This window comes from Anomaloglossus baeobatrachus, chromosome 5, assembly GCF_048569485.1.
Source record: "Anomaloglossus baeobatrachus isolate aAnoBae1 chromosome 5, aAnoBae1.hap1, whole genome shotgun sequence".
NCBI classification, from domain to species: domain Eukaryota; kingdom Metazoa; phylum Chordata; class Amphibia; order Anura; family Aromobatidae; genus Anomaloglossus; species Anomaloglossus baeobatrachus.
In genome coordinates, this window is record NC_134357.1 from 311,494,583 (window position 1) to 311,521,492 (window position 26,910).

Here is a 26,910-nt window from a genome sequence, read left to right on the forward strand (position 1 = left end):
TTAATTTCACTTATTTACTTATTTAAAGATAAAAAGTTGTCCAATACCCTCCATATGGTGCAATTTTATTATATCTTGGGAGGTTGTGCAATTTCATATCTATCTGTCTATATGTCTGTATGGCTATCTATCTGTATCTATCTTCTATCTATTTCTAATATCTATATCTTTTTCTAATATCTCTGTCTATACCATTTATTGGTGTCCAAAAACACTAAAAACATTACCGAGCTGAAAACAAGCCAAAAATGTGGCAAAAATGTGATAAGGTGGATTGCTTCCAAGGGAAGCTCATGGAGGAATTGCATAGACTCTGTGGCATTGACAAGTCTCAGAACACAGCTTAGCATCTTCAAGGGAATGAAGCCTGTGAATGCCTCAGTGGTACATTGTTGCAGATGATATGGACCCTAGAAGAGGATCGGCAAATGAGGTGGTCCAAATTTGGCTTTTAATATAGTCTGGGTGTACAACAATCAAGTCCACACTGCCACCAGGTATACACCCTAAATGGTGTTTGGTCAAATTGGCCAAAAGATTACCTAGCTGGGACCAGATAGCGAAGAGGATTATGTGACGGCCAAGGGCTGTGGGTTACTCGGTCCCGGGCGTGTGTGACACTCAGGGAGAGTCGTGGTCATGGCCGAGGCCTGGTTCCATGACCCTGGGGGTCAATCTGATAGGGGTTAAAAATAAAAGGGGAAATTAAAATAAAAGTAAAAGAGTTCTCGACTACGCCACTTGTGGTGTGCGGCCAGGTTATTTGGGGCCGCTGCTGCAGAGTCCTGCTGGGGCTGATGGAGTGGTGAAGCTTAGGTATTTGAGCCCTCCACAAGCAAGGAGAGGCCCCAGCAGTGAATGATGGGGATTGTAATGGGGAACCATCTGTGTGAGTGCACGGGGCGATAATAAACAACTTGCCTTGCCTTTACTTTTTCAACTTGCCTTGTCTTTACTTGTGGTACTGGGAACCGCTGGTGCCGGTTCCAGGTGTTCCCGCTCCCCTTGTTCTCCGTGCCAGCTGTGACCTGGATTGGCTATTCTCCATGCACACTTGTTGTTGTTGGACTCAAGTGGCCTGGAGCTACTTGGGAGTCCCTTCTCTTCAGTCTTGGTCCTAATGCAGGCAGCCTGGACTATTTAAGGGGTTCAGTCACCGGTTCCCTCTTTGCTGCTTGTGCTTCAGACTTTTTGGGTTGGCGATGGACCCTGGAGATCTTTTTGCCCGGCAGAGTTAACAGATGACCATTAAGTGTCCCACTGTCCTAGGGTTTGCACCCCGCCTTGTGCTGAGTCCTGTGAGCCTTGGTTGAAGACTTCCAGAAGCATCCTGCGGTTCCTGGAGTTTTTCACTTCCACATGTAACTCATGGTGCATGGAGTCCTGGTTCTGAACTCCACAATCCCTACTCCTTTTACAGCACTCCACTGTTGCTTCAGTACTTTTCGCCCTTTTCTCCTCACAACTCCTCTCACTTCTCTCTCCTTCACTTCCTTACTCAACTACTACTGCTCACTACTTCCTCCTGCCAACTTCCCAACTGACCACTGGCCCCTCCCCCTCACTGGGTCTCTCCATACAGAATGGGTGGCTACTACCCACTCAATGCCCTTCCTTTTTACCTGTTGCTAGGCAGTGTTGGGGTTATGTATGTGGCCTGAGGATGATTCCGGGGTTTGGGTTTCCACTGGTTACATTTGTGGCACCTGGTACCACAGGGGTGCTACAATTGCATGAGTGTCAATACTAGTAACAGGGTGTGAGAACATTGGCATTGACTACAGACACTGAAACGTCTAGTAGAGCAGAAATTTTAGAGTTTAGATCATCCAGTGCAAGATGAGTGTCTTTGATCAAGAGATCAGGTGTTGGTCCGAGCAAAGCACCCTAAGAATAAACTGGACTATAAATGGGAGGTCATTCCCTACGAGTGACAAGAAGAATTCACCCAGACAATTCAGTATATGAGGTTCAATCTGAAAGAAAGGAGGAAACAGCTTGCCTGTCATTGCATCGTAACATGCTGTGCCTCTGTGTATCTGAGGAAGAAGAAATGGCTGAGCCTCTGAAGCAAAAGCGAAACATTTCATCCAGAAAGACTGCTGTCAGTTATGATTAATTGTTTGCGGTACCCATTGAGCCACAATAAGTGGAGTCTTTGCCTCCAGCGAAGACAGAAAGTATACCTAAAACCGAATCACCACATGAAGCACCTGACATTGTGAGTTTCTCTACAGAGCCAGCCCAGAAAGGACTTAGTAGAACTGAGCATGTCAATGTTAGTATCTCACCCAACAGATATCCACAGGATGAGTTCATATGGCAGAACATCAGGAAGAAGGTACAAGATTGTGGTGCTCAACTGCGGACAACATTAGGCTTGCCCCGAAAAACATCAAAGCTCCTCCTCCATCAAAGCGCGTAAAAAGAAAGGAGGAATGTGAGAGGATTGCAAATAACAGCTGCTCATATTCCAAATAAATGTCACCATCTGCTGGTTACACAGAACCGACCGAAACTAATGCACGATGGGTGTGTTTCCTAAAGAAAAGTGTTTAAAATTAACACCAGGTGAAAGTTGTGGTGCAGTTACAAAATTAAAAAGGTCGGGACGCCAGAGAAGGGGAATAGTTAGTGCCAAGATTTTCACGGAACCAGACGTGCGCACAGCAGGCCAGTGTCCACTGCTCTGTAGTCACCTTATGGTGAGAAGAACTTGGCAAAAACTGTCTACAGGAGGAACCCATTGACCGAATATGGAATACCCATTCCAGAGAGGCCAGACTTTGAAGGTCAAGCACTGAAGACTGAATATCAAATACTTGTTCCAGAAAAAACAGATTTTGCCATCAAGCACCAAAGATAGAATACCAAATTCCCATACCAGGAGAACACCAGACTCTGCAGTTTCAAACACCAAAGCCCAAACACTGCAGAATGGAAGTTGAGAGCAGCCCATTGGCTCCAGCGCATGAACCGAGTGGATTGGGCGTTGCTGACAGCATTTCGTACAGTATAAAGGAAAGCTTTTTGTAGGGGTAATATGTTGCATTTAGACTTTATACATAGATATTTATCTACCTTGAGTTATCTGTACAAGGGGAATACAGTCATAAGACAATGGGTGACACTGACACTTCCCTGACAAAAGAGACTAATTAGATTAATGTGGGAGAAATCTGTAGTTACTGCACATTGTTATTTTATATATCACCAACTGTATATTTATTTATCTCATTCAAGCCAATTGTATTATATTGTGACTTTCCCTCAATACCATTGACTCACTGTTATTGCACAATTACCTCTATTTTTGTCATCACTGAGTCGCCTCTATTGCGTCTTTGCGTTCCTGAAACTTGTGCTCCCCAGAATAGTTAAACATTACATGAATCTAACACTCTTCTCTCTTCTCTTCCTACTGGTATATGTTCATTTTATCTGATGTGTTTTAACCCTTTAAATGCCTGTATCTTCACTTCCATCTTTGCAAGCCTCAATCAATGGTATATGTTCATTTCATCAGATGTATGTAAAGTGCTATGGAATTAATTACACTATATAAATGAATATATTATTATTATTATTATTATTTATATTATTATTCATTTGGTGTGTTTTAACCCTTATTACCCCTTTTCCCCTTAAGCCTGTTTTCACCTTCCTAATCATGCCAAATGTTACAATTCTGACCAGCATCACTTTATAAGGTAATAACTCGGGAATGATGAGCAGACTCGCAGATAACCGGTACCGGTGGGTGCATGTTATCTGGTTTTTAAAATTGGGTCTGGTTCCGGGCCGGATTCTGGTCCCCATATAAGTCTATGGGGACCAGAATTCGGTGATTAAAAATGTTGGTAGAAGGGATAGGGGGGTGAAAGTAAGAAGGCTGTACTTACGGAGGCTCCGGCATGGCTGTAACACTGCTTCTAGGCTTCACATTCACTTCCAGGGCTGCGCATTAGGCTCATTGCATATGCACTGCTTTCCCTGCCCACCAGCTCCTGTGATTGGTTGCATTCCAATCATAGACACTGTATGCATGTCTATCTTGGTATACAAATAAATAAATAAAAAATTGGTGTAGGGTCCTTCCATATTATGATACCAGCACAGATAGAACCCACGGATACAGGCTGCAGCCCACAGCCATGCACTTATCGTGACTGTGTCTCCAAATAAGAGGAACAGCTATAGTTTTTTTAAAAATGATTTAAATAGATAATTAAAACAAATGGCCTGCGGGCTCCCCCAATTTTGATACCCAGCCATGATAAAGTCCGACAGCTGGGAGCTTGTATTCTCAGACTAGGGAGGTACATGCTTATTGGGCTGCCAGCCAGCCTAAAAATAGCAGCCTGCAGCCGCAAAGAATTGCTGCATCATTAGATCCAACAATCCCTGCGCTTTACCCGGCTTTTCCCAATTGCCCATTACTAAAGGTACCGTCACACTAAGCAACTTACCAGCGATCCCAACAACGATAGGGATCGCTGGTAAGTTGCTAGGAGGTTGCTGGTGAGCTGTCACACTGCGACGCTCCAGCGATCCCACCAGCAACCTGACCTGGCAGGGATCGCTGGAGCGTGGCTACACGAGTTGCTGGTGAGCTCACCAGCAACCAGTGACCAGCCCCCAGCGCCGCGTGGAAGATGCTGCGCTTGGTAACTAAGGTAAATATCGGTAACCAACCCGATATTTACCTTGGTTACCACCGCACGGAGCTACACGTGCAGAGAGCAGGGAGCAGCGCACACTGAGCGCTGGCTCCTTGCTCTCCTAGCTACAGCACACATCGGGTTAATTACCCAATGTATGCTGCAGCTAAATGTGCACAGAGCAGGGAGCAGCGCACAATGCTTAGCGCTGGCTCCCTGCTCTCCTACTTACAGCACACATGGGGTTAATTACCTGATGTGTGCTGCAGCTACATGTGCACAGAGCAGGGAGCAGCGCACAATGCTTAGCGCTGGCTCCCTGCTCTCCTACTTACAGCACACATCAGGTTAATTAACCCGATGTGTCCTGCAGCTAGCTACATGTGCACAGAGCAGGAGCCAGCAGCACAGGCAGTGAGAGCGGCGGAGGCTGGTATCGAAGGTAAATATCGGTTAACCAAGGACAGGGCTTCTTGGTTACCTGATGTTTACATTGGTTACCAGCCTCTGCAGAAGCCGGCTCCTGCTGCCTGCACATTTAGTTGTTACTGTCTGGCTGTCACACACAGCGATCTGTGCTTCACAGCGGGACAGCAACAACTAAAAAATGGCCCAGGACATTCAGCAACAACCAACGACCTCACAGCAGGGGCCAGGTTGTTGCTGGATGTCACACACAGCAACATCGCTAGCAACGTCACAAAAGTTGTTCGTTAGCAGTGATGTTGCTAGCGATGTTGCTTAGTGTGACGTGGCCTTAACCCTGTAAGTGAAAAGAAATAGATCATTCACCCCTAAAACAACCCTACAGGTCTGAAGTAATCCATAGACATGGCGTCCCACGACATGACTGATCACTGCGATGTCAGGGACACACTTACGGAGCCACGGCTGTGAGAGCGGTGATATCACTGAATTTACCTGAGGTCACATCTGTCGGTTCCCATGGTACAAAAGCTGTGGTGTTCGTGTTCACTCATCCCTACTCCTATTATGTTGCCCAATTTTAAGCAGAAGGTGTTACAGAAAATAAATTAAAGAACACAAAAACATAGAAAATCAAAATAGACCTCCTGTATGTGATAAGGAAAGTTATTCAAATAATTTACTGGTTCAACTGCCAGGAAATCTTGTGATTGCAAGCCAGGGAGGGAAACACAGCAGGGCTGTGTGTCCTTGCAAATACCTCTGCATCTGCAGCTCTCCTCTCAATAAACTGTAACTGTGGGAGGAGGGGATTACAGCAGAGTTGTGTATTATTTCAAATACATCTTGCAGCTCTCCTCTTACAGCACCATCAGTGTAGGGGGAAGGGAATCAGAGCAGAGATGACAGCACTGTAATAGGAGAGCTGCAAGATGTGTTTGTAATGACACACTGATCTGCATTACTCCCTTCTCCTGCTTGTAATCACTTTAGATGCTGGCAGCGAGATCAGTGAGGAGAGCAGGGCTGTGTATCATTAAACGACTAACACAGAGAAGGCAAGGTCTGACTTTCTCTAGGCAAGTGTTCTTTTTTCCCCTGCATGACACCTCTTACTTATGATTGAACAACACCATATGGGATGGGGGGGAGTAAATGTCCCAGGCACATATCTCTGTTAACTCAAGGGGATATTTAAGGGAATATTGGAATATTAATTGTACTTGTTAATGTCTTCACAATTGATGTAAGAAATTAAAAGTGAAAAAATCTATTTTATTCATCTCTGTAACATCTACTTCATAATGTGGGCAGTTTAAAGTGCTAAAACTGGAGAAACATTTATTTTAATCTCCTCAAAATGACAAAACTTACAGAACATATCCTATTAGCACCAATATTATTTAAAAAAAATAAATTAAAAAAAAATATATATATATTATTGTTTTAGCATTGACTGTAAGTAACATAAATATGCCAATTAACTAAATGTCTTTAAATGTATAAATGAAAAGGCTAAACTTATGTAATAGAATAATATTCCTTAGATAATATACTTTCAAAAACAACTCCTACTTAAGCTGAAATGGAAAAATTTAATTTGCATTTCTCATTTATTAATTGCATGTCTAGCATTCCAAATAAAAATAGGAATAGAGTTTATGCCTTAATTTCAATTTCCTGCTAATAATCAGAAAAATACACAAAATGAAAACTCAAGGTTTATGTGGGGACATTTACTTATTGTTTTTTTTTTTATTGTTGGAAAAGACCGAAGCTCCATAATCTGCATTATTACTTCAGATATTTCAGAACTTTGGGTATCAATTTACAATTCTCTTTAGCCTGAAATGTACAACAAAACAGAGGGAAGAAAGTATTTAGTAAAATACTGCCTGACTGATATTGCTAAGAATGATGTTGTTAATTGACTGACGAATATGAATATGAGCAATCATATAGAGAACAAAAAAGTTATCCGATCCCAAAAGAAAAGTTTTAATTAATCTTGAAACTTTCTCTTTAGGGTATTTGTTGAGTAGTACTTTACTAGCGACTTCCCCATTATACGTGGGCACTACACAAGATGAATTACAGTCTCATGGCTCCCACAGTAAAAGGATTGTGTAGCGGCAGAAAATCTTATTTTTACCATTAGGAAAGCAATCTGCCAGATTTGTTGATCTATTACGAATATAGAATAAAACGTTACTCTAAAAAGAGACACCTTATTGAGTCTCTTAGCAGAGGAGGGGGATGAATGATAGTATTAAGGGGAGCTTAAAGGTGTTGTCCGGTCTAAAATTATAAATTTGCCGTTACTGTATGTGTCACTCTATGTGACTGCAGACTTATGAATCCTCGCAGCGCACACACGGTGCTCTGCGAGGATTCACTGATTTATGAGCTGGGAACGGTGGTCACGTGTCTGTAATTGTGCTCTATGCATGTTCCTTGCCAGAACCTGACTAGTGGGTGTAGCCTCGTTCTCTACAAGTGTATGGAGTGGGAACGTTTGACTAGTAGGCTTGACCGTCCAGTGGTCGCGGCCTCCCTTAAAAAAGTTGTATTGAGCAAAGCTGCTCCCACTAGTCAGGTTCTGGCTGGGAACATGGATAGCGCACAATTGTGGTCACGTGACCACCGTCATTCCTTGCTCAGAAACCGGCGAATCCTTGCAGCGCACAGTGGGTGTGCTGGGAGGATTCATGAGTCCCATATAGTGACTACAGACTTATCCTTTTAGACTAGACTGCCCCTTTAAAGAGATACTTATCAAGGTTATGATTACATGGTTTACAAAGTTAAATATAAAATGTTGTCTACTTTAAATGAACTTCTAATAACACTTAAAAAAAATTGTTGCGTTAGTTAAATGACCCTCATTGCCCTTGATAAAGATCTATGCCTTCTAATTCACCTTTACTACAGCTTTATTTTTCGAGGGTGATAAACATTGTGAGAAAACCTTCAAAGATAAGGTTACGATAAAGGTGTAACTTAGATGACTTCCCTTGACCAATCAGAACTTAAATCTTTATATTTGGAAGTCTAAAGGTCCAGTCACACTAAGCAACTTACCAGCGATCCCAACAACAATAGGGATCGCTGGTAAGTTGCTAGGAGGTTGCTGGTGAGATGTCACACTGCGACGCTCCAGCGATCCCACCAGCAACCTGACCTGGCAGGGATCGCTGGAGCGTCGCTACACGAGTTGCTGGTGAGCTCACCAGCAACCAGTGACCAGCCCCCAGCGCCGCGTGGAAGATGCTGCGCTTGGTAACTAAGGTAAATATCGGGTAACCAACCCGATATTTACCTTGGTTACCAGTGCACGGAGCTACAGAACAGAGCAGAGAACAGGGAGCAGCGCACAGTGAGCGCTGGCTCCCTGCTCTCCTAGTTACAGCACACATCGGGTTAATTACCCGATGTGTGCTGCAGCTAAATGTGCACAGAGCAGGGAGCAGCGCACAATGCTTAGCGCTGGCTCCCTGCTCTCCTAGCTACAGCACACATCGGGTTAATTAACCCGATGTGTCCTGCAGCTACATGTGCACAGAGCAGGAGCCGGCACTGACAGTGAGAGCGGCGGAGGCTGGTAACAAAGGTAAATATCGGGTAACCAAGGACAGGGCTTCTTGGTTACCCGATGTTTACATTGGTTACCAGCCTCCGCAGAAGCCGGCTCCTGCTGCCTGCACATTTAGTTGTTGCTGTCTCGCTGTCACACACAGCGATCTGTGCTTCACAGCGGGACAGCAACAACTAAAAAATGGCCCAGGACATTCAGCAACAACCAACGACCTCACAGCAGGGGCCAGGTTGTTGCTGGATGTCACACACAGCAACATCGCTAGCAACGTCACAAAAGTTGTTCGTTAGCAGCGATGTTGCTAGCGATGTTGCTTAGTGTGACGGGGCCTTTAGGGTTCGCTCATGGTTGTGCGTTTTTGACGCAGATTTCATCTTATTTTTCAATGCCAGCAAAGTGAATGAGTTTTCTGAGATATCATGCACATGCAGATTATTATTTCCTGGAAGATATCAACTTTCAGAGTGTTTATTCCAAATCTGAAGCATGTCAATTCTTTTACCATGTTTGCTGCATTTTTTACCTATTCAAATGAGTGGGAAAAAGCAAAAGTAAAAATGCACCAAATGTAAAAATGTGTTAAAAACATGCATACTTTTCTTGCCAAAAATCTGCCTTAGGGGCTTATGCATACAATTGTATTTTTGGTCTGAGTGCTCTGAATAAAATGTAAAATGGCCAGCACTTGGACCAATGTTATTAAGTGGGGCAGTGTATCCGCTTTTTTTCACCAATAGACTCTGTCTATGACTGAAAGAAAAAATCAGATACCACAGTACAATTCTGTAGCATAGGAAACTGTAAATGGTACCGTAGAGTACCCGCTAAATAACACTTGCAATGCACACTAGGATAATAGGTGAAAGAATCATATTGATAATGTTAAAATACGAACCTGGAGCTGGGCAGCTGCTGCCAACATCTTCTGTCTAGCTTGCAGGGCAGTGGAAGAAGACATAGATATAGACATACTCTGCCGTAGCCACCTAATGTCATCCCACATACATGACAACTGGAAAGATAAAATTAAGACATGAGAAACAACAAGCTATTAGGCTGTGTGTGCACACATTGAATTTTCATTGCTTTATTTAATGTGTTTTTGAGCGCAGATTTGTGACAAAACTTACAGGGTATGTTGATGTCAAGGCTCATCAGTGTCTCAAATCTCGGGACTAGCTGCTGTTCAAAGCCTATGGATCCTCGTTCTTATGCTCCACAGACTTTGATGCAGGTAGTCAAGGAACACCATGAGAACCACAGGAGGGACTTGGACTTCTAATAATTTGGTGAACGAGGTAGAGTGTCTTGTTTTTCTTTCTTTCTTTTTATGTCTTTCATGTTTCCATTTGTGGACTACAAGGGATTTCATGGACTATTGCGGAGTTGTATTTTTGTTTTATAAAATGGTGAACACCTCTCAATTACTAACACAAGGGATTGATGCCAGATTACACTACACAGCTGATATTGACCACATAAACTATTAACCCAATTGCCACAGCACCAGGCAATCAGGAAGAGCCAAGGTGAAGCGCCAGAGTTTGCATATTTAATGTGATGCACCACTTCTGAAGCAGCTGCGGCCTGGTATTTTTAGGCTGGGAAGGGCGAATAAGCATGGACCTTCCCAGCCTGATAATATCAGCTCACAGCTGTCTGCTTTACCTTTGCTGGTTATCATAAATAAAAAGGAACCCAAGTTGTTTATTTATTTATTTTTTTAATCATAAAAAGCTGTTCACTAATCTCCACAGGGTGTAATATTATTATATGTAGGGGGGTTGAGCAAATATATGTCTGGCTGTCTATATGTCTGTCTCTTAATATATTTGTGTGTCTTTCTGTCTATCTGTCTGTCTATTTATCTGTCTAAATCTAATATCTCTATTAGTGATGAGCGGGTATGCTTGTTACTACTCGGTACTCGCACGAGTATCACTGTACTCGGGCTACTCGGCGGGGACCGAGTAATCTTGCGATACTCGTGCTGTACTCGTGGTCTTCATCCCTGCATGTTGGCGCTCTTTTGAGAGCCAGCCCTCATGCAGGGATTGGCTGGCAGACCACTGCAATGCCACAGCCCTGTTAGTTGTGGAATTGCAGTGATTGGCCGGCCTGCACAGCGTGACCGAGCCTTTATACCGGCGGGCGCGCTGTGCTCTGCACACAGCCATCTCATATTCCATGCTTTCCATGGCCGTGAGTTACCTGACTGACAGCAGCTGATCGCTATACTCACCTCAGTTGCTGTGTGAAGCTGACCGGAGCAGCGGTGTATTCTGCAGCTCCTGTCACCTTCATGCAGCACAGCTGGACGCGACGCTGGAGGTCCGTGGATTACGCCGGACATGGAGGGTTTGTCGGGGTTAATAAATTGGTGATGAGGGACTTTGTTAGTGTTTTTTATTTCTAATAAAGGATTTTTCGGGTGTGTGTGTTTTTTAACTGTAATTTACAGATTAATCATGGAAGGAATCTCGGGGAGACGCCTGACATGATTAATCTAGGATTTAGTGGCAGCTATGGGCTGCCATTAACTCCTTATTACCCCGATTTGCCAACGCACTAGGGTAAATCGGGAAGAGCCGGGTACAGTCCCAGAACTGTCGCATCTAATGTATGCGGCAATTCTGGGCGGCTGCTGACTGATATTGTTAGGCTGGGGGGCTCCCCATAACGTGGAGCTCCCCATCCTGAGAATACCAGCCTTCAGCCGTATGGCTTTATCTGGCTGGTATTAAAATTGGGGGGACCGCACGCCGTTTTTTTTAATTATTTAATTATTTATTTTACTGCACAGTATACACACACACACCGGCTGCTGTGTTTGGGTGCAGTGAGACACCTGTCACTCAGCGTGGGGGCGTGTCTCACTGCAACCAATCATAGGCGCCGAAAAGCAGGAAAGCAGGGAATACGAGATTGATTAATCTCCGGCTTTTTCAAAAGAGGAAAAGCCACCGGAGTTTAGTGAACACAGCTGTGCAGCGCCGCGGCAGTGATCGGGGAACGGTAAGTAAGAGAGAGGGGGGAGAATGACCGACAGACTGTGAGAGGGGGACAGACAAGACAGAGAGAGACCGACAGAGCGAGACCGACCGACGGGAGATAGAATGAAAAAAAAAAATGACCGACATCGCTAGTAAAAAGCACAAAACGTGCGTTTTGGACATCGCAGTGCCACACAATGTTTTACGTAAAATCTTTCATGTATTAATCTCAAAAATTAACATACACCAGCTCTATCTCACTATTGGGTGTGTGCCTTTAACATTTCCGCCATGAAAATTCATTTTGGTGTCATTTTGGAAGGTTTTCTGGTGAGTCCGTAAAAGTGGCGTAAAACGCGGACAAAATTGTTCACAGCTGTGACTTTTGAGTGATAAATGCTTCAAGGGGTCTTCCCCATGCTGTTGCCATGTCATTTGAGCACTCTTCTGAGACTTTTGTGACATTTTTAGGGTTTCTACATGCTGCCGAGGGTCATTTCACAAAAATACTCGGGTCTCCCATAGGATAACATTGGGCTCGGTGCTCGGGCCGAGTACACGAGTATCTTGGGATGCTCGGCCCGAGCCTCGAGCACCCGAGCTTTTTAGTACTCGCTCATCACTAATCTCTATTTATTGACTATCCCTGTAGCATTTTTTGGTGTCCAAAAATGCTAGAAAATACATAAAAAATATATGAAAAATGGGGCAAAAATACGGCAAAAGAGCATTTTTGCTGCTGCGTTTTCCATGCAAAGAGATGGAGAAATGGTGCAGAAATTCCTGGATCCAAATACTAAACTTTTGCACATACTCTTACATTACTTCAGATAGTAGTATTTGCACACAGTATAAGTTAAATAGAATGTCTCATGAAGAACACAAGATTATAAAAGTGAAAGATGACTATATATACAGTGACAGATGATGGATAGATAATGGATAGATAGATAGATAGATAGAATGGTACAGCTAGCATAATATGGCAAAGCACTTACTTTTGTAAACCAGAGGAAGTCTTGCGTAATTGAACTACTGCAAGAATCATCAATTTCTACAATTGGAATGTGATCTTCATTTGTTACTAACATGTTATCTTTGTAATAAAATATCACAGCTATATACAAGCCCCTAAAAGACACAGAAAACAAGATCAACTCACGGATTTAGTGGTAATAAAGTTCAGTTATAGAAATCATTTTACTTTATTTAACATTGTGTCTGTGGACTCAACCAACACTTCTTTCTGAGCACATTGATATCGAGATACAGTCATGTTGCATTCAATTTGCTACGGCCACATTTTGTAGTTTAGATAGTAGTCGTCCAAACTTTTGTTCAACAACTATCTTTTCTAATCCCTTCATGAGTAACCAAGTGCACATTTGTTTCTCAGTAGAAGGAAGGAAGGAAGAAAGACACTTATTTTCCCTCAAAACAAAATGATGTGACAGTTGAAATCAGACTTCTGCCACTGTGGGAGAGTTAAGTCACGTCTCACTAAGCGACATCGCTGATGAGTCACGTTTTTTGTGACGCAGCAGCGATGTTGCTAGCAATGTCGCAGTGTGTGACATCTAGCAACGACCTGGCCCCTGCTGTGAGGTCGCTGGTCGTTGCTGAATGTCCTGGACCATTTTGTTCAAAGGCGATGCCCTGCTGGGTAGGACGCATCGCTATGTTTGAAACTGTGTGACAGGGTCACAGTGACTGCTGAGATCGTTATACAGGTCGCTACTGCGACCTGTATCGTTACTGAGTCATTGGTAAGGTCTGACTGTGTGACATCTCACCAGCGACCTCCCAGCGACTTGATCCTTATCAGGATTTATTGTTGTCGGGATCGCTGGTAAGTCGTTATGTGTGACTGGGCCTTTGGAAGGACCCGTTATTTTAGTCAAAATCAGCCAGATCAGCCGATAAAGATCTTATTTGTGTGGCTTGTTTAAAGGGGTATTCACAAGTGTTCTCTTGAGCAGCTCAGTACTATGCAGTATCCTTATAGTCTCATTACTTCCAAGTTTTTGGCAAGACAGGGACACCTCCATAAGTGACAGGTTTGGTGAGACGCAGGGCTGTAGCATTAGTAGAATTTTAAAGCCCAACACAAGTTCTGCTGTAACGCATTCAGCTATCAATGGTTTGTTTTGAAGGCTACAATTTTAACACTATATTTACCTGTACAGATGACAAGGCATTGAACAGCTTCATGGCTCAAGGTAGGGAAAGCAGAGAGCCTCTTAAACCTGCATTCCTGGTGATTTTGCAAGATATATAACAGCAGCTTGTCAGAAGTTGGTAGGATTTGGGATGGAAGTGAGCATATAACTGCTATATAGAAATCAATGGGCTGAAGCAGGGCCACCATCAGGGCATTACAGCCATGACTGGTGTAGAGGGCCTAGTGAAGAGGTGGCGCCAGCAGAGCCTGGGGTAATTACTTAGTTTTATTAAGTCCCACGCTGGCCAGTCCCCCCTCTTCATCGGGCCCCAGTCACAGCCGCAGAAGAGTGGCCCGGCAGTGTCGCTTCAGCTACTATAGATGAATAATTTGCATGTGAAGGGGTGGAGCATGCAAATTAGCCAAGTGCTGGACTAGAGACTGGGTCAGTGGACAAGGAGGAGGGAAAATGTGCGTCAGAGGGCGTACTTGATGAGCAGAAGCACAAAGGGGGGCCCAGACATGCTGGATGCCTACACCCATCCTATTTTATTCTTCTACTCACCAGGCCCCAGGGGCGGGGACCAGAGCTGTATGTAGAGGAGGCAGGTGGGTGCAGCTGGCAGGGGAGCACCTGATGTGGGGGTCCACGATGTCTCCCCAGCGGCTGCATGGGATTCTGACATTCTCTGAGCTGCTGTCAAGCTGACTGCATCTCACAGAATCTGCAGCGCCGGCTCTCAGGGATCAGTACTAGCATCTGTTAGACGCCAGTACAAGCCCTGATCCGGTGATATCAGCAGTGTGATCCGGTCAACTAATCACACTGCTGGCGTCAAGTTGAGACTGGTCAGTATAGGAAGAAAGAGTGTAGAGGACTATGAATAGAGGCCCCAGAATGGAAAGGAGAGGGCAGTGTGGAAAGCATGTACCATAATATGGACTGTGTGTGCATCACGTTTTGTGCAGGGAACACAGTTAGGGGAAATTATTTATTCAGAAGTGCAGTGTTGGGTGGATATTTTTATTCAGAGACATTATAATGACACTCTTATTTTTCAGGCATCATGTCGGGATGTGCTGCAGAAAAGCGGAGAAGATGGAAGTCTGCAGAGAGGAGCTGTAGCCATGAAAATTCATTATGGCATCTGGACAAGATAAAGAAAAAAAAAAAAAGAACAACTTTTCAGAGACAACATCATCTATAAGGTACCTGGATGTAAATGTTTATTTGTGATACTTACTAATTCTCATCAGTACTGTGGTTCCTGAATGGTCTGACAAGGACTGATAACCACAACAGTATCTTCTTACCATTGTTAAGGAAATAATGGAAGTTCTAGGTTCATGCAATAAATATATATATACAGGGCTGACCTGACATGACAATTGATGAACCATGTACTGATTCTTGTGATGTATTCCTGTACTGATGAGGGTTTTGATGCTCTCTCTGTACTGATAGGGGTTATATGGATGTATTTCTGTACCGCTGGTGGTTCTGATGATGACTTTTTCTACTGATGAGAATTTTGATGCCTTATTTCTGCACCTATGGTAGTTTTGGTGATGTATTTCTGTACTGATGGGCATTTTGATGCTCTGTTTCTGTACCTATGGTGGTTCTTGGGATCTATTTCTGTACCTATGGGGGTTCTGGTAATATATTTCTGTACTGATGAGGGTTTTGATGCTCTGTTTCTGTACTGATGGGGGCTCTAGTGATGTATTTCTGTACCTCTGGTGGCTTTCGGTTGATGTATTGCTGTTATAAGTCCTGATCCTGTACAAATGTAACAATTCAGAACTTGTAAGATTACATTATACAGGGCTATGTTAATAAAGTATTGTGCCACCTGCCAATTTAAGGGTTACTGTGTTTTTTTAATGCTAGGAATGCTTAAAGGAGTTGTCCCACATTTGCGAAGAGTCTGCAGTCTCTCTATTTGTCACTCTATGTGACTGCAGACTTTTGAGTTCTCACAGCGCACACAATGCACACTGTCAGTATTATCTAGTGCTGGCAGTGAGAGAGATAGGTCACAAAACCACAAGTATGCTATTTACATACATGTGGTCACATACTGACTAGACTTGCGTGGCCTTGATCAATGAAAATGAATTGCATGAGGCCGGACACATCTAGTCAGAATGTGGCCAGAAGTATACAAATCGCATACTTGTGCTCATTTGACCGTCCAACCTCACCATTGGCACTAGAGAATCCTATAAGTGTGCAGTGCAAGTGCTGTGAGAATTCAGAAGCCTGCAGTCACCTAAAGTGACGGCAGATGTTCATCTCAAACCCGGACAAGCCCTTTAATTATAAAATTAAACCCTGTAGCATGCCCAATCCTAACAGTGTGTAATATACTCACTGTCAGGATTCAGCTCTGCTTGCTGGTTTCATACCTATGGTCATGTGACAATTAGTTTGTCTTGTTACTGCTCTTTTTCACTGAACATTGAAAGAATGGCGCAAAGAAACAATGTGCAATTTCCAGGGGCAGCGGTGGGCTTCAAAAATCCCAGCCCCCAGTTGCCTGGCCTTACTTGACTGGCGATCAAAATACGACGGGAGCCCATGCATTTTTTTTTAATTATTTTTTTAAATAATAAAAAAAATGGGCTGCGCTGTATTTTGATTGTCAGCCAATTTAAAGCCAGGCAGAAGAGGGTGGCAGCCTCTAGCTGTCAACTTTACCTGCGCTGAGAAATAAAAATACCGTGGAGTGCTACGTCATTTTTTTAAATTATTTATTTATTTTTACACAACTATATATTGTGTACATTATATAAATATATATATACAGTTAGGTCCAGAAATATTTGGACAGTGACACAATTTTCGCGAGTTGGGCTCTGGATGCCACCACATTGGATTTGAAATGAAACCTCTACAACAGAATTCAAGTGCAGATTGTAACGTTTAAATTTGAAGGTTTGAACAAAAATATCTGATAGAAATTGTAGGAATTATACACATTTCTTTACAAACACTCCACATTTTAGGAGGTCAAAAGTAATTGGACAAATAAACCAAACCCAAACAAAATATTTGTATCTTCAATATTTTGTTGCGAATCCTTTGGAGGCAATCACTGCCTTAAGTCTGGAACCCATGGACATCACCAAATGCTGGGTTTCCTCCTTCTTAATGCTTTGCCAGGCCTTTACAGCCGCAGCCTTCAGGTCTTGCTTGTTTGTGGGTCTTTCCGTCTTAAGTCTGGATTTGAGCAAGTGAAATGCATGCTCAATTGGGTTAAGATCTGGTGATTGACTTGGCCATTGCAGAATGTTCCCCTTTTTTGCACTCATGAACTCCTGGGTAGCTTTGGCTGTATGCTTGGGGTCATTGTCCATCTGTACTATGAAGCGCCGTCTGATCAACTTTGCGGCATTTGGCTGAATCTGGGCTGAAAGTATATCCCGGTACACTTCAGAATTCATCCGGCTACTCTTGTCTGCTGTTATGTCATCAATAAACACAAGTGACCCAGTGCCATTGAAAGCCATGCATGCCCATGCCATCACGTTGCCTCCACCATGTTTTACAGAGAATGTGGTGTGCCTTGGATCATGTGTCGTTCCCTTTCTTCTCCAAACTTTTTTCTTCCCATCATTCTGGTACAGGTTGATCTTTAGATATACAGCAATTGGTAATATTAAAATTTAACTTTTAATTCTATTTCTTAAAAAGACTCAAAGTCTATAAAAATTATCACCCGTGAATCAGTGACCACACAGAAAAACGGACACAAGCAGGTAGAAGATAGGTCAAATATCCAATACCTTCATAATCAAGGGTTAATGTATTTGCATGAATATACCCAATCTTTTTACCTCAGGTTGCTTTTTATCATCTAGCATGAGCAGGGTCTCATATCTCACCCAACTGCTCCGACAGAAGAAAATATTACCTTAGTAGGGCATGATATATATTATCAATTCAGCCCAATGAAACAGCCAAAGTATGCTCAATAGCCCTCCTTATTCTCTTCCCAACGCGTTTCCTCTTATCGATTCATCAGGGGAATTTACCATTTGGAGGCATTTGGAGGCTTATCAGAAGAGCATGTAGTCTAAAACATCCTAGATGTGCGGTTCCATACACACCAGGTCTAGGGGCCGCGCTTCTTATTATGTCCACAGGTTGATCTTTGTCTCATCTGTCCATAGAATACTTTTCCAGAACTGAGCTGGCTTCATGAGGTGTTTTTCAGCAAATTTAACTCTGGCCTGTCTATTTTTTGAATTGATGAACAGTTTGCATCTAGATGTGAACCCTTTGTATTTACTTTAATGGAGTCTTCTCTTTACTGTTGACTTAGAGACAGATACACCTACTTCACTGAGAGTGTTCTGGACTTCAGTTGATGTTGTGAACGTGTTCTTCTTCACCAAAGAAAGTATGCGGCGATCATCCACCACTGTTGTCATCCGTGGACACCCAGGCCTTTTTGAGTTCCCAAGCTCACCAGTCAATTCCTTTTTTCTCAGAATGTACCCGACTGTTGATTTTGCTACTCCAAGCATGTCTGCTATCTCTCTGATGGATTTTTTCTTTTTTTTCAGCCTCAGGATGTTCTGCTTCACCTCAATTGAGAGTTCCTTAGACCGCATGTTGTCTGGTCACAGCAACAGCTTCCAAATGCAAAACCACACACCTGTAATCAACCCCAGACCTTTTAACTACTTCATTGATTACAGGTTAATGAGGGAGACGCCTTCAGAGTTAATTGCAGCCCTTAGAGTCCCTTGTCCAATTACTTTTGGTCCCTTGAAAAAGAGGAGGCTATGCATTACAGAGAAATTCCTAAACCCTTTCTCCGATTTGGATGTGAAAACGCTCATATTGCAGCTGGGAGTGTGCACTTTCAGCCCATATTATATATAATTGTATTTATGAACATGTTTTTGTAAACAGCTAAAATAACAAAACTTGTGTCACTGTCCAAATATTTCTGGCCCTGACTGTATATATATATATATATATATATATATATATATATATATATATACAGCTCTGGCAAAAAATTAAGAGACCACTGCAAAATTTTCAGTTTTTCTGATTTTTCTCTTTATTTTTCGCTTTATTATTCTTAATTTTTCTCTTTTCAGGTTACTCCAACAGACAATCACAGATGCCCATTCTCTGTGCTGGGTCTGTGATTGCTTGACATCAGAGTACTGTAAAAATTTAATAAATCATTAAAAAATGACATAGCGCTCCACGGTATTTTTGATTCTAAGCGCAGATGACGCCGATCAAAGCCCCGGATCCTATATGGCACTGTGCTTCAGGCTCTGTTTTGGCCAGGGAGATGAGCAATCTCCACGTCCCGGCAGATTCTGGAAAACCAACTTAAAGAATGATCTTCCCTAGGGTCCTGCACTCTGTGTAGCGCTGGTCCAGAGGTAGCAGTGAAGCTCTCCCATTGGCAACCATATGAACTCCTTTCCTCTCCTGCTGGAGAACTCCTCAACTGTTGTGTTGGCTCCTAACTACCCTTGGTGGCTGCTCCTCCCCCGGGTCCCTGTCACTAGTGGGTGGCTGCCCCCCATGTTTGGAGACTGCTTAAAACCCGACCCTAGCCCGGTTCCCAGTGGGGAGGGAAACCTGGTTGTGTGTTTGAGTTGTGTAAGTGGTGAAACCGGTACCGACCTCCTCTGGATCCGGTTTGAGCACTGAACCTTAAGTGAGGTGCAGTACCCTGTGGTGACCAAAGCCTCAGGGGTGCCACAGAACTACTCAGTCAGGTTCTGGGCAGGCGCTAGTGTCTGAGAACTATGAAATCTAAAGCTCTCATTGCAGAGGAATCACAATGAATAGAATAAACAAGTCAATTGTAAATTAGCTTATTTTCATGCTATGTAACTAATCAAAGCAATTTGATAAGTTGAGAAAACCCCTTTAAGTCTTTATACTATGCCATTAGAATATGGACACAGAGGCTTAGAAATTTGGTAGTTTAATTCAGTAATCTATATGTCCCCACACAGCACTATGAAATGGGATATCCATATATTCAGCCCCTACAACGTACTCTGCATACTGTGATAGAAAAAGCATGAATTATGCTAAACTAGGAGTATGATATATTTTTGGATTTATTACTGATTTTTTGCAACTTGCTCAGCAACCCATCAGTCTCCATGAGAGGTCGTCCTGAATCAAAAAATCATTAGTTGCTTATTAGCGATGTTGTTCGTCGTTCCTGTGGCAGCACACATCGCTATGTGTGACACCGCAGGAGCGATGAACATCTCCTTACCTCTGTCCACCGGCAATGCGGAAGGAAGGAGGTGGGAGGGATGTTACGTCCCGCTCCTCTCTGCCCTCTGCTTCTATTGGCCACCTGCTGCTTAGTGATGCCGCAGTGAGGGAGGGATTGTTCAGTGGTCATAGCGCACACAATATTGCACGTACGATGGGGGCAGGTGCTATCGCACTCGACATCGCTAGCTGATGCTAGTGATGTCGCAGCATGTATTGCCCGCTTTAGAGGTCTAGTCAGCCACAAACACACGCCAGAGGCAAGCACACTTAGGAAGATGAGCGCAAAAGAGGGATATGAAAAGAAGAAGCACAGAGGATGAAACAAGGGGCTACAGGAGTAGTTGAACAGGTGAGTAGTGAAGTCGAGATTTATTTTTTTTACATTCCCTTTAATTATGCTCTGGGATCAGAGCATAATAAGAAAAAAATCAATTTGCATAAAAAAACTTAAATCCAACTCATCTTTATGTCTAATTGATGTATGACCCACCTGTAGGACCTGCACCTATCTCAAGAACATTATAGCCCAGATGATGCAAAACATCTTTGGAGGGCTTTGTAGTTTGCGACTTTCAAAATCAGTGTTTCTCCTGGCTAAGGAGAAAAAAATAAATAGGACACACTGTAATTGTTTATAAGTCTGTGAATACAAATGAAGTTTTAACTAATTTGTTAATCAGTTTAAAGGCAGGCAGATTTTCATATATAAAGTAAAGCCAGTGCTCTACTGGTGCTAGGAGGTAGAATCTAGGCATATCTTTTGTTCTGAGATAGGATGTTTTATTCCACAAATATGTGCAAGCAAAGTTCCAGCAATGCACTGCTATTTGATTGACAGGTGCAACAGGAAAGAATATGTGTATCGGGTATTGCTATCTATTCCAATCTCGGTTTGTCTGCCTGCGCCTGAATTAACATCTATGATGGCGACAGGTGGAGGAAGGCCAGGGAGGCAGAGAGGTGTGGGAATAGATAGCAAGACCCGACCCACATATTTTTTGCTGTTGCACCTGTCAATCAAATAGCAGTGCATTGCTGTAACTTTACTTGCACATATTTCTGAATTAAAACATCCAATCTCTGAACAAAAGCTATGGTTACATTCAGCATCCTAGCAACAGTATAGCACTGGCTTTACTTTATATATGAGAATCCTGCTGGTTGGTTCCCTTTAACTAATCATTAATTAGTAAGATGGATAAAGTGATATGTTTGCCATTTGGCAATCTGTAAACAAATTAGTTTTGTTCTATTTATGTCACCACTCACACGAGCCTGCTTTGGCTTGTCTTGGAACTTCAAAAGTGGCAGCAAATGTGCAGCTCTCAATCATTAACATTAAAGGGGTGTCCAAAACCTGTCAAAGTACTTGGCTGGTTATTTGTGAGCTTCAATAAAAGTGAATATCATGCACGATCACCTCTCCATTCCTGGTGAAGGAAGATGGAGATCTGTAGTTGAGATAAGTGTGGCTCCCAGAGGTGAGACCTGCATATATTGGACAGTTAAAGCACATATTGTCCAAGATGGGACAATATGTTTAAAATTATAATGGCAGGACAACAATCCTCAAGTTCAAAGATATCATGTCTATGCATAAAAATAATAAAAATAATAATACTATTAATAATCCAGAAAAAACTATGCTGAATAAAAACAATCCTAATCACATTCCATTACATTACCGACCTCTTCAATGTCTTGACAAATTTGTTTGATGAATGGAAAAGATGTTTCAGACTTCTGGACACAGACTGTTTGCGACTAGGGTTTTGTAATTTTGCACTTTCTGAAATGAAGCACACACGGGAATTATATATATTTTTAAGTGTCTGTAAAACATTTGTTTTTATTATATTTGTCCAATAAAACAGCGGCACAAAGCACAGAGATTATGTAATCTGCTCATAAAACTAATAACCAGGCCAAAAATGCTATTTGGGGCAGTCCCTTAGAAACCCTCACAATAGCATGGTTGAAAGCACTCTTCATCATCAGCTCCATTCTAAGGTTATTCAGAGCAAAACACCAGGTATCAGCCAGCAATCAAACATACATGGCCTCTTTTAACAATCATTGACCTCTAAATCCAACATCTAAACTGGAGCTTCACATGAAGCGGAGATTAGCACCAGGCAGCCATAAGTAATTCCCTCATTGTAACGTGCCCGATGGTGACTGATTTGTTTCACATTGTATAACATAAGTATCCTCTATGTCTTCTGCTAAATAGGGATAATTTAACTGAGCACCACATGAGCTCTCACTTTATTATGTGGACTCAGTTCAGTGTAGCTGTCATTTTTCTTTTTTTTTAAAATATATTAATGCAATGCAAATATCCGCCAGTCGGTAGCGGTCCATGACCTGAAAGCCCATAGATTGCTGAAAACGCAGTTGTAAAATGTGCTGCTCTTATATGCGGCAAGCACAGAGCAGCTCTATAAATCTTCAGGTCCATACACCCCTCTGTGCTGCATGTCTTAATTTTTTTCTTCCATATGTGCCTGTTTATTACATGGATTCTATGAGTACAATAAATATCTTATTTTGGATTAATGGATCTGGCAGGGTAGCTCTATGTTCAGTGCTTTTGGAGGATTAAGAACATTATAGCAATGAATGAAGAGGAGACGTCCGGTAGAAAAGGAAGCCCAGTTCTAACAACAATAAAAGACAAACACAATATACATTTCCAAAGAATCCAAGCAAAGGAATAAAGGCTGCATCTCACCATGAGGTTTTCAGCTTTATTCAAAGCATGTGAATTACAGCATGTGGGGGAGAGGGGAATGCGGGAGCGGCAAGTAGACAACGGCCGTTTCGCTTGTTACAGCGCGAAACGGCCGTTGTCCACTTGCCGCTCCTGCACTCCCTCTTCCCCACATACTGTAATTCACATGCTTTGAATAAAGCTGAAAAACCTCATGGTGAGATGCAGCCTTTCTTCCTTCGCTTGGATTCTTCTGAATAGTGACCGCACTGCGGGCTGAGCACGACCTGGAGTTGCTAATCTTATCCATCAACAGCTATATACCAGGTCTGTAAGTACGGCTCCACTCCACAGCCTTTGTGCTGCAGTGCCTGATTTTTTCTTCTTTTTTTGTACAATACACATCTCCACATACAAAATCTTTAAAGGGGTTGTCTGATCTTAGGCTACAAGTAGACTCCTGAATTCTCACAATGTGCACATTGCAGACTGTGAGGATTATCTGGGGGAGTAAGTGGTCATGTAAAGTGATTGAAAATACCAAGGTAGATCAAAAAAATACAACCATACATAACACATAAGAAAAGTTAAAGTATGTACAAGTGCATTTATCAATAGGGTATGGGTTGTGGGGATATAATGGACCTATGGAGAATACAATAGAGACACTGAGATTCTAGTACAAAGTTTTAAGGAAAACCGATGAGGTCAATAACAATAATTTTCTTGATTAAAAATAATGACCGTCAACAACTGGCAGTTTAACAAAAAGAAAAGGGTATCACATGTAATATGAAAGTCATAGGGCAAATACCAGGTGCACGACAGTATATATAAGTCCAGGGGAGATAAGTAATGTAGAAACATTACAGAAGCTTGTTAGAATTGAAAAAACAAAATACAACCAAGAGAAAGACATAAATGAATAAGCATAAAATGATGAACTAGACTTATGCACCTCCTAACATCATGTGTGAAATGTAGTGTAAAACATATCACATGATAGTGGTATATTAGATAATGGGTATAAGTGTGGCTGTATGATGTCAAGAAGAAATAATTAATAAAGCAATCCTGTAGACACATGTGACACCAACCCCAACGCGCATGTTTCGGTGTCTACTTTGTCAGGGGGTCGAAGACGACGAAGCATGTGCATCGGGGTTGGCGTCACATGTGTCCACAGGTCCTCTCTGTCCAGGTAATTTCCTTTATCGTGGCATGTCCATGAGTCTTTTCTTTACTGCATTCTACTCAGTTACCTGGCACATCATACTGCATATGATTTTGATGCGTTTTTTTTTTGTCAGGACTTATAGATTGGGTGCATGAATATGGTGTAAAAATGTTATCATCAAATTTGCATCTCTTGTCCCAAAAATGCAAAAAAAACTGTTTTTCTGTCAGGAGGTTGAAATTTTCTGCTGAAATCTGGTACAGACATCTCAGTACCAAATTTGCATCTTGTGGCAGAAAACTCCACTGAAATGGCTTCAAAACTTCTTTTTTTTGTATTTTTGAGCTGAGAAATGTAGATTTAGTGCTGACATTTTTACTCCATATTCATGCACCTAATCTACACCTCCTGGCAAAAGAAATGCATCAAAACTGCATGTAATAAGATGCAGTAGTGATGCAGTTTTTCACCAGGAGGTGTATATTGGGTGTAGGAATATGGTGTAAATATTTCAGCACCAAATCTACATCTCTTGGCAAAAAAAACATGGTTTTCTGCCAGGAGATGCAGGTTTCACCTGATGTGAGGTCACTGATGTCACTGAGGTCAGGTTACCTGCGGTCAAAGGTGGAGGGCCATGGGAACCTCCAGCCTTGACCACAAATCATCTAAGTGATGTCACCCCTTATTGCGTGGCTCAGTCTCTTCCTGAAGTTACAGCATACAGTCATGTTCCATGATCACACTCTATGACTTCAGATATGTAGCAGAGCTGGAATTGTCGTGGGACCTCATGTGATTACATTGGATCTGCAGGGGTGTTTTGGGAGTTAATAGAGTAGTGAAAGATGGTGTATTTTTGTATTTTATTTTAGTAAAGGATTTTTTTTGTGCTTGTGTTTATCTACTTTCACTTACAGATTAGTAATGGGGGGTCTCATAGACCCTCCCCATTAGTAATCTAGGGCTTGGTGGCAGCTGGATGGCACATACATACAGTTTGATGGCTACCTACAAATAATATGATGCCATCACAGCATCCTAGATACAGTATAATGTCCCCCACAGGTCCACAGCTCTGACATGCGTCTCGTCTCTTATCAAGCCCTGTTGCTTGGAGTCCATGGAGAGTACAGTTAGCATCATGCATGCTGCATGATCTCCTTCAGCAGAGGCGGCCGCGTCAAGTGTGCTGCAGAGCTGTGTCTGCTATTTTTTGAGGTTGCCAGAACAGCAACTGACATATTTAAAGTTACGGTTCTTGCCTGCTCAATAGCTTCCCCTTTGCCACCCAGTCCAGAATGCATGGCCATTGCTGCTGGCAACAAAAAGGAGTTTGTTTCCATATGAAAAAGTTTACCATTATATTTCATAATAAGGAAAAACTTCCATAACTGTAGACTTTTTTTCATAAACATCAAGGTTGGCCGAAGACTTTATCCACGCTTCATACTTTGGCCCTCTGTGTATTGGAGTTTGACATCCCTGACCTAGAAGATTTGATACTTTTATGCAATTTTGAAGGCAAATTTAGGGCACAATAAATAGTGATCTATTTTAATATCTCTTTTGTTCACTCACTTTGCATTTTGTTAATTGTTAAACTAAACTATTGACACTTCTAACTTTTAAAGCATTCTCACCTGCCTAAAATCCACCTAAAACAATAACTAATATGCTGAAATATGTTTAGGCTCCCCTATCTTAAATGTGAAAATATCATCAAAATATCATGCCATCTTGGGTAATTCAAAAAGACAGTTTTAAAGGGGATGTCCTCTAGTAGGTGTTTTTTTTTTTTACTTTTTCATTAATCTAGGCCCACTAAGCATCTATTATATAAAAAAAAAAAAAAAAAGTGGTCAACCTTTTTGACGAAGAGGTTTTATATGCTACTAATTTTCAGTATATCTGCAGTATGTAGCTGGACATTGTATAATATTATACAGAAGGATAATCAGTGTATGCCTAAATTCTAAAAGTAAATAGTTTCAGCTTAAGAAATTTATATCAATTTGTGTTATAACTAAGCATGGATCTTAGAGCACAATTTAGAAACTTCTCATTATACTAGATTTTAAAGGTTTCACGGGAGGCACAAGATGGTTGGTCTCAGCAAGTGTGACAATATGAAAAATCTCAGTTCTGGGGGCAGTATAAAAACAAAATACCCTCAATGTCATAGTGGGATGCACCCAGTTAATTGATTCCTTTTTCTATAATGAAAAATAAAATAACCATCACATTACAATTGTAACATATAATCACAATGCTTTCATCTCTGGATTAGAGATAGAAGGTGACTAATTCAGGTCTCTGGGATGTGTGGTGATATGTTGGCTCTAACACTATCTCTGAGTCCTTATCCAAGGCACACAAGGCAGTATGATGCTGTATTCTCCCCTGGGCACAACATGGCACATATACAATGATCCATCAAGTTATCATTATGCAGAAAATTGTACCTTGACACCTAGTATGACATGTTTAATGGATTGTGCTATGCTAAGAGGCATAGCTGGTATTGTTAAAGAAGTTTTCCACTACTAATGTGATCCCCTTTCTTTTATCCTAACTCTTCCTAACTAACACTTTCCTAATATACTTCTGCTATCTACTCTGTTCCTGTAAGTTTATCTCTAAGAGGCTTGTAAATAAATTTATTGTTGTTGTAGCTTTGATCCTTCTGGCTGCAGACCGGAATCGGACCAACTTAGCAGGGCACATCACTGGTGGGAGCAGACTGTCTCTCTGTGAGTGACAAGCCAGATCACACTTCACTATCCTCTCTGCCCTCACCAGTAACATGCCCTGATCAGTTGGTCTGATTCTGGTATCCAAACCAGAAGGATCAAAGTTACAGCAACAAAAAAGGTATTTCCAAGCTTTTAAGAGATAAGCTTA

At 42.1% G+C, this 26,910-nt stretch overlaps 1 protein-coding gene across 1 annotated transcript in view; it reads right to left on the reverse strand.

The window, feature by feature from the left end:
* ANKFN1 (ankyrin repeat and fibronectin type III domain containing 1) overlaps positions 1-26,910 on the reverse strand; it is a 985,620-nt gene that overhangs the window by 249,291 nt on the left and 709,419 nt on the right. The window contains exons 10-12 of the mRNA XM_075347517.1: positions 21,806-21,905; positions 12,674-12,806; positions 9,578-9,694 (exon numbers count right to left, since the gene is read on the reverse strand). Of these exons, the coding sequence (XP_075203632.1) occupies positions 9,578-9,694; positions 12,674-12,806; positions 21,806-21,905 (350 nt within the window). The remainder of the gene's footprint in view (positions 1-9,577; positions 9,695-12,673; positions 12,807-21,805; positions 21,906-26,910) is intronic.